Source organism: Lynx rufus, unplaced genomic scaffold (assembly GCF_022079265.1).
Source record: "Lynx rufus isolate CCGP_SWC_20201006 ecotype Redwood Valley unplaced genomic scaffold, mLynRuf1.p SCAF_3, whole genome shotgun sequence".
In the NCBI taxonomy this organism is placed as follows: Eukaryota; Metazoa; Chordata; class Mammalia; order Carnivora; family Felidae; genus Lynx; species Lynx rufus.
Window position 1 is genome coordinate 111,190,479 of NW_025814845.1, and position 9,416 is coordinate 111,199,894.

The 9,416-nt window shown below is 39.7% G+C and overlaps 1 protein-coding gene across 1 annotated transcript; it reads right to left on the reverse strand.

Annotated features, from left to right (window-relative positions):
* Positions 1–2,861: 2,861 nt before the first annotated feature.
* On the reverse strand, positions 2,862–3,974 carry PABPC4L (poly(A) binding protein cytoplasmic 4 like). Its single transcript, XM_047090389.1, has one exon. The coding sequence runs from the start codon at positions 3,972–3,974 to the stop codon at positions 2,862–2,864; it is 1,113 nt and encodes a 370-aa protein (XP_046946345.1).
* Positions 3,975–9,416: the final 5,442 nt, after the last annotated feature.

A 9,416-nucleotide genomic window follows, 5' to 3' on the forward strand; every position in this document is an offset into this window, starting at 1 on the left:
AAGGCTTGACACGCCCACTACACTTCCCAGCCCTGTTGCCTAGTCTCCTTCTCAGTAACGCTGTGCTTTTGAAGTAAATACTTCACACGGTGATTCACAGGCCCAGTGAATTACAGTAGGTATGAGTGTCACAGAGATTCTTACAGAAGGTAGGTATTTACCAAACATATTAATAAAGGTTGAAAAGGAAGACAATTTTAAAGGATTTACTATAGGCTGTTGATAAAATACTCCACAGACAAAAGTTGTGCTTAGAAATTGTTGAGAATATAAAACTCTGAAAGTAACAGAAGATAACACCAATTAATTATGTGTGTGTGTGTGTGTCTGCATGTATATTTGAATGGTTCAAAGTGTTTTGAATCATGACATCAAAGCCATCTAAGTAAAAGACTAAAAAATCTGAATTAAAAATTGAACTTTGGAATGACCCTCAAAACTACAAACAAAGTGGAAATATCGGGGGAAAGCAGTCTAACATTTTGTCCTTAATATGTAAAGAAATGTCATAAATCCACACAAATGAAAAACAACCCAAAAGAAAAACAAACTAAAATCATGAAACATTAGTTCACAAATATGAAAACGCATATGGCCAACAGATAGAAGAAATGCTGTTTAACTTTTGTATAATAAAAAAAAAAAGTAACCATGAAATATTCTGCTTTATGCATCATGTTGAATTAGATAACAACTTAAACATAATCCCTTGTTCTTGGAGAATATGGAAATGGACAATCCTCCACACTGATAATGGAAATGGCACAAATTTTCAGGAGAACATTTGGGCAATATTCATCAAAGTTATTTTAAAAATTGCTCACCTTTTAAACATTAATTCCAATGAACTACATATTTTTGTAAGAAAATAATTGGATATATCAGCATACATAAATTTGCAAGGATGTTGATCTCCAAGCTGTCTATGACAGAAAAAAAAGGGGGGGGGCGTAGGAAACAATGTTACATTGTAACAATCTTGATACAAGTGTTTCAAGAGGAAATTCATTATATTATGGTACAAACATTGAAGGAACAAAACTATTAAAATTATAATGCAGATAATTATTTGTGGATATGCAAGTTGACTATGGCATACTGTAAAATAAAGAAAATAATTTATAGAAGTTACAATATGATTCTTTTTTTGTTAAAGTATCTATGTGTATTGTATAAAATTTGGGAAGATAATGCAACAAATTTTAACAGAAGATTTGTCTGCATAATGGTATCATATGTTGCTGTAAATTTTTTCGTTTTCCATAATTTTTTCATTGTTTAAAAGAGACTTTTAATTTAGAAAATGTGCCAGAATAAACATATAGTTATATGAAAATAAACAGAAACAGATTTTCTCATTCTCTCATAGCTAAAGTATTGCCAAAGAAAATATTTTAATATAACTTTTGTATTGATAATATAAGAAATGGAAGATTTGAATATATGGTTACAGGAAACCACTAAGCAGATAAAAAAATAAAATAAAACAGCAACAACAAGAACAACAAACCTATTCTCCAGACACCTTTGGTAAAACAGAATTTTAAAAGTAATTATTCAAATGTAAATAAATAACTCTTGTCTCGGTTTCCAAGGTGGATTTCAAATAGCACATGATAGAAATCAATATGATAAAGCCCTTTTTAAAAAAGTATAAAACAAAGTTGAATAATATAGATCGAAGATAGGAGAGAAAGAGAGACCTGGAAATGGGACCAAAATAAAAATTTTACTAGAAAATAGGTAAATTGATGAAATCTCAATTTGTCAGAAAATCAGTGAGCTTCTGATAAATCAAGGCTAAAACTGAATGTTAATTCAGTAGCACCCACGGTCTAATAAAAAGAGACATGAGTGAATAGAAACAAAGAAACATACTTTCTGAACCCTGAGATAATATCATTACATCGACCAATATAAAATATAGATTGAGAAACATTTGTTAAGAAGAATTTCTATGTTCTCTATATAGGACTTTGATTAATATTGGTGCCTGGCAAAAAGTTAAGGCATAATCCTAAACTGTACAAATAGGAAGAGAATTAAGATAAAGCTTACTTTTTGTCACCTTAATTGATACAAGTATATAACATAAGGAACGTTGAAGTTAAAGTTTTACCACTCAAGTCCCAATTTTGATAATCAACAAGTCCCTGAATTATAGCCTACCAATGGAAAGAACAGCAAAATATCCTATCAATCAGATTTGTAGGCAACATTAAAAAACTCCATCATTAATTTCAGCCATCAGGAAAACAATCATATCTGTATATAAATTGAAAAGAAACTGAACTACTTCCTAGTATGTTAAACATTAATTCAGAATGAAATTACATACTGAATTTACACTAGCAATTCTTAAACCTTTGGTTTCTTTTAAAAAGTTGAAATGAGAAATTAGAAAATTTCTGTTTGTAAAAATAAATCACTTTGTGATTCTTAGGTATAAGAACTATTTTTAGCATATTTTCACAGAAGAAATTAAAGCTAGCAATATTATTAAAATAAGAAAGAAAATATGATATGAACTCAAATAATTACCTCACTGCAGATGGTTCAAAATGTAATAAAAATATATCTAATTATTCTTATTGCTATGAATACTAAATCAAAATCAGAATAATACACAATATTATAATTAGAAGATGTGCCCCTGTGAAATGAATCAAGCTTCCGAGATTCATTTATTTTTCCACCAAAGAAAAAATAGCTTCATATACAAAACCTTTTATCACAAAGTTTACTAAATCAAGGGACCATCAGCTGGGATTTGAAATGTTTCTGAGGCTAATTCAGGCAGAGATCACTGTCATTTCCAAGGCTGCTGCAAACACGGGCTGCCGTGGTTAAGTGTTTCTCTCCTAGGGCTTCTGGGCCAGGGCAATGTAGAGTGGCTTGGAGCCCAAGATACGGCCATTCATCTCAGCCATTGCTTTAGTGGCCTCCTCAGGAGAGGAGAAGCAGATCAAGCCAAACCCTTTGCTTCGCCCTTCTTCCCGCATTATCTTGACTCTGCTAATTGATCCAAATGAAGAAAATTCCCTCCACAGTTTCTCATCATCAATGGTGTCATCGAGATTCTTAATATAGAGCTTCATGCCTTGGCACCTCCGAAATCTTTCCTGTTTCAGCTGCTCAAACACTTGCTTTAACTCGGCCTGTCGCTCGGATTTCTTTTGCGCCCGGCCTACAAAAAGCAGCTGTCCGTTTATATCCTTTCCATTCATTTCTTCAACGGCCTTTTTGGCAGCCTCATGGCTATCAAAACTCACAAAGCCAAAGCCTTTGGATTTCCCACTGGAATCTGTCATCACCTTCACACTCAGGGTTTTACCATATTTACTGAAAACCTCCTTCAGTCTCTCATCATCCATGTCATCTCCAAAGTTTTTGATGTAAACATTGGTGAATTCATTGGCCTTGTTGCGGAGCTCGGCTTCCCGATCTTTACGGTTTTTGAATCTGCCGACAAACAGCCTGCAGTCCTTAAGCAGAGCCCCATTCATCTCCTCGATGGCCCTGTCGGCTGCGATCTGGTTCTGAAAGTGCACAAATGCATAGCCCCTAGATCCTTGGTCATCACTCATCACCTTGGAAGAAAGGATCTTCCCAAAGGCTGAAAAATGTTCATAGAGCGTTTTGTTATCAATGGATCTGTCCAGATTCTTGATGAACACGTTCCCGATGCCCGACTTCCTTAAGTACGCATCGCGCTGAGACCACATGAGGCGGATGGGTTTACCCTTTATCGTGTCGAAGTTCATCGTGTCCAGGGCCCTCTGGGCATCGGCCAGCTTCAGGAAGTTCACGTAGGCATAGCCCAGAGAGCGGCGGGTGACCAGGTCCCTGCAGATGCGGATGGACAGCACAGGCCCCACGGTGCTGAACTTTTTGAACAGCAAGTCCTCGGTGACATCTGCGTGGAGGTCACCAACGTACAGCGACGCCTGGCGGTACTTCGCTGCCACATTCATCTCCTTGCTCCTCCCCACCGCGAGCCTGTCCCGAGGAGCTCTCAGTGCGATTCCTGCAGGAGGGGTCACCAGGACACGGTTTGGGCCTGGCTCGTGCGTGGTGGCCCCAGGATCACCGCTTAGAGGCTGTGAGATGCTGTTCAGGTACAGTTCCACCAGGTTAAGAGCAACAGCCTCATCAAAAAGCAACCCCCCCCCCCACCCCGGCCCAGCCCAGCCCCGCAACCAATTCGGCTCTATTTGGAAGATGGCAACAGAATTCTGAGCTCTCCAAGAAAGGCTGATAGAACCAGACGCTTCTTGCCCACCAATGTGTGAGAGATCTTCAAGGGGGTGGGCTGGCCCCCAATCTGAGCGTTTTCTACAGACACTCGGGTTGCTGGTTTCTGAATAAAAAATAGGCCTCGCTCAGGCTGCTATAAAGTTACAGCCTCCGGGGGAAGAACTCCACAAGTGGCGCTCGAGGCGGCTGCCCGGGGCCGCGGAGCGTGGGCTGAGGGCGCGGGGCCGCGGCGAGACCCGAACCCCCCGAACCGCCCGGGGCGCGGGGGGGGGGGTGCCGAGTCCTGCAAGCGCCGCCGCCGAGGCGCGGCCGGGACCAAAGCGGGCTGCGGGCGCCCTGGCAAAAACCCCGGCCGCTCTCGGAACCGCAGACCCGGCGCGGCGCCCGGCGATGGGCGGGTGGGGGGGAGGGGAAGTGGACAGACCGACGGACGCGGCCCAGCAAGGCTGCGGCCCGAGCAGGGGCTGGGGGCTCACCCGGGCTGCGGCCGGCGGGGGGCGGGCTGGCGGCTGGCGGGAAACCCGGAACTCGCGCGCTGAACTTCCCGCGCACCCGCTGCCAAGTGGGATGTTTTCTTTTTAATATTTTTTGAGAATGTTTGTCTTCCCCCCGCCCCTCTCACACATTTCCCACCTCCCTCGGACAGTTGCGCCGAGAAGCAGGAGGCGGTGACTGGGGTGGAGAGAGGCTGACTAGGGGAGTGGCCCTAATAAACCCACCCGCCTGCAGGGCTGTGCACGGGTCTGACTGAAGGAGCTTTTTCCCACTGTGGATCCGGGCTGGTCACTTCCTCGCTGAAAACCGTCCAGTGGCTTCCTTTGACTCTTGGATGAGGCCCAACATCCTCACCTTGTTGTACGAAGTTGAAGTTCTGCAGTATCAGTTCCAGTCTCAACTTGCTGCTCGGTTTCCCTTAATAAAATACATGGCATGACTTTTTTTTTTTTTTTCTTTTCTTTTTCTTTTTCTTCCCCAGGGCCACCTTTACAAAAATGTGCTTCTCAACCATCAGTTTAAATGCTCTCTGCAAATAGAAATTTTCCTTAAGTGACTTCTGAAAGTTTGTACTTTGCTCTTAGAAACTTACACTACATTGCACTTTCATAGCGTTTGTTTAATTACAATCTAATGTTATTCCATGATGGTAGGGGCCATGCCCATTTTATTCCTAGTCCAATTACGGGACTTTCAGAAATGGGATGCTCAATATTTATTAAATGAATTGATTGCACGGAACGGATGTGATATTTAACCTGAGGCCGATGTTCACCCTCAGAGACATGAAGATGGTGTCCCTTGCCTCAGAGTGTTGTAAGGCTTGGATGAATGAATGTATCTGGAAATGTCTAGCACAGTATCTGACAGTAATAGCTTTTCAGTAGCATTGATTTTATTTACCGTAGCTTTACATAAATTCCTTAACATCATTCTCATAAAACCTTAAAATTTGCATCCTAACACATCTTAGGGATAGTCACCTGCAAAACTGAGTTGGGTGGACCACTTTATATAAGGCTAATTTAGTGCTTTTCAAACTTTAATGGGCATAGGAATCACCTGGGGATTTTGTTTGAATGCAGATTCTGATGTAGCAACTTGGAATGGACTGGAAATTCTACCTTTCTAAAAAGATCCTGAGTGATGCAAATTCTGTTGGTCTGTGAACAATGCTAAATATCAAGACTTGAAGCTAAGTTAGTGAGTCTGAATCTTTTCTAATGGTGACATTTTTCTAAAGTAAGAACTACAAAAAATATATTTCTCTTTCAGAAGATAATGACATTCTAGCAGTCAGTAATATATTATTTTAAAAAAAACCCACTAAAATTAGAGTGGGATTTTCATTATCAAATCCAAATTGCTTTTAACATATCTAAAATGGAATAATAGGTCCATGATTCTTCCCAAATCAATCCTGATTAATGGTTACTGTTTGTGAAATTTATCACTTGTTGTTCCTGTAAAATCATTAGTTCAAATAAGTAATCTTTTCTTCAACCATATCTTCAAGGCTACAATTTAAAAAAGGAAGAGTGGCACCCACTCACTCAGTGAGTGGCTCAGTTGGTTAAGCAACTGACTCCATTTCTGCTGAGGTCATGATCTCATGGTCCTAAGGTGAAGCCCCATGCAGGCTCTGTGCCGATTGTGGAGCCTGCTTGAGATTCTCTCTGCCTCTCTTCTGCTCGTGCATCAGCACGCGCCCTTTCTTTCTCAAAATAAATAAATAAAACAAAATTTTTTTAAACAAGGAAGAAAGACCACTCATGTAGTTGGTAGATACATCAATGGATAGCAGCCACATTCCAGTACATGCTTTAAAAATTCAGACACTGTTTGGCATTGTATAGCATAAATAAAAGCGACCATCATATTCACTATTATCACTTTTTTAAAAAGTTTATTTATTTTGAGAAAGAGGAAGAGAGCACATGCACGTGAGCAGGGGAGGGATAGAGAGAGTCAGGGAGAGAGAGAATCCCAAGCAGGCTGTATGCTATCTATGCAGAACCCCAATCATGCTCTGGCTCACCAACTGTGAGATCATGTCCGGAGCCAAAGCCGAGAATCAGATGCCTAAACAACTGTACCACACAGGCACCCCAATGTTATCACTTTCTTTAAAAAAAAAAAAGAAAAAGAAAGTTCTTACCTATGTATTTCCTGTGAATTTTGTCACAAGACATTTTATTTCTAGGAAAACTGTCTAAGATCATATTAGGTCTTTGTATAATTGTGATTCAACTATAGCAAGATACCAAAATATTTCAAGAACTCATGAGATTTTCATTTTACTTTATGTGATCACTTCACTCAACATACTGTGAAACGGGAGGAAAAGTTTCCAAATTCAGAAGTTAGTCTTACATTATTGACTCCAATCGTCTTATGTGCGGCAGATACCGAGCTCAATTTGTTACATTACCACTAATCATGATCCTTTCTATTTATTCTGTGTATTACACCGTTTTTATTTTTATGTTATAACCATCAAGAATTTTTAAGCATCTATGGGTCTTTCCTCTCTTTAATTCTCTAAATCTCTCTCTCTCTCTCTCTCTCTCTTTCTTTTTTTTTTTTTTTTGTTGTTGTTGTTAGTTGTGTTCATTCACTAATTTCTTAATTTGGGTGGTCTTTCCATTTACCCTGTTTTTCCATTCCAGTTGCCATGGTCTTTGCCCCATTTCATTGTGTATTATTGCATTCGTTTTATTCATTCATCCTCTTTTGCCTAGATGCCAGTCTGTCTATATGCCAGTCCATCTTGCCTTTTGCTGCCAGAATTAATTTTGCTAAGATTCCTTCCACAAGATTTTAGTGAAAAATAACAAATGGCTTCCAAAACTTTGCAAAATCAATCCTATCAGAGCTGCATACATCTTTTCTCAAGCTAACCCTTCATTTGTTTTATATGCACATGCAGTTCTTTGATTATCCAAATTCTGTCATTCTTCAGCTCTGTTTGCGCCCATATTTTTTTTTCTCTCAATAGCCCAGCTGACCGGCACTGATTACTTCTCCTTTTGTGAAACGATTTATTTAACATATTCATTGTGTATATGAAACTAATTTTGGCATGAGTTCATTGGCTTTGATGAACCTGGACTTAAAATTGATATCACCCATGATGTTGCCTTATGCTTTTCTTAGCCAATTGTTACAACTATGTATATTGCGGACTTGAATGTCCTCTTCCTCAAATATTCTGAACATATTTCATTTAAGTGCCACTTTTTTGCCTCATTTTGAAGTAAGTTATAATTTTGTCTATGTTTCTTTTCGCTCACTTGTCTCTTCACTGTACAGATTTGTTATGTGGGTGGCTCACAGAATTAAGCGGGAATAAGATGCTACTTTGCTTAAATGACAGGAAAACTGTTAGTGTTTCTATTCACTGATATTCATGTCAATGCAGGTCGTTGCTTACTTTGGTATGTATTGTGTAGAAATGAATAAATAGCGGGTGGCTCACTCGATTAAGCATCCAACTCTTGATTTCAGCTCAGGTCGTGATCTCATGGTCTAGTGAATTTGAGCCGGGCTCTGTGTTGACCCTGCAAAACCTGCTTGGGTTTCTCCCTCTCTCTCTCTCTCTATCTCTCTCTCTCCCCCCCCCCCCCCCCCCGCTTCTCCTGCTCGTACTCTCTCTGTTTCTCTCAAAATAAATAAACTTGGAAAAAAAGAAATGAATAAATAGCTACTTTGAGTATTATAATGCATTTTAAAATAGAAATCAGTTGCACTAATTAGACCAAAGTAATTTCTGACACCTACATGAATCATTGCTCTGATGTAGTCAACTATTAATAAAATTTTCTTTATTTTTACTCAAAGTGATCTTTATTGTCTTTTTTTTTTTTTAACTTTTATTTATTTTTGGGACAGAGAGAGACAGAGCATGAACGGGGGAGGGGCAGAGAGAGAGGGAGACACAGAATCGGAAACAGGCTCCAGGCTCCGAGCCATCAGCCCAGAGCCTGACGCGGGGCTCGAACTCCCGGACCGCGAGATCGTGACCTGGCTGAAGTCGGACGCTCAACCGACTGCGCCACCCAGGCGCCCCTATTGTCTTAATTGAAAGTAATTACATGAGTAAAACTTGCTTACATTATACTCTGAAAGTGCCATGTTTAATATTTAGTCCAAAGTACATTGTATCTTTCAGATTATTTGCGTTCAATTTTACTTGACAGTTATGGTCTCTTTTCAGTTTTAATTGCTTTCTCATTTATTTTATTTTATTTTTTACCCAAATGTAGTGTTAACTTCTTTAGCATGAGGTATGTGATTTAAATATCAGAGTTAGCCTTGTCCATATGGGACATTTGAAATGTCACACACAATAACTAATGTATGATTACTAGTAAATCTTGATTAGAAGTTCAATCCGCTCCAAAATATCACTTACTACTAAAAACATCAGGCATCATTGCAATTAAAACTGAGTAAGACAGCATCTTTCTGCAAGAGTCTCATGGGTTTTATTAGGAAAAAAAAAACAACAACAATTTCAAACAGTGTAGAACTGGGGCACCTGGGTGGCCCGATCAGTTAAGTGTCCGAGTTCGGCTGAGATCTCGATCTCACGATTTGTAGATTTGAGCCCCGTCTCGGGCTCTGTGCTGTTAGCTAGAAGCCTGGAGCCTGCTTCAGATTCT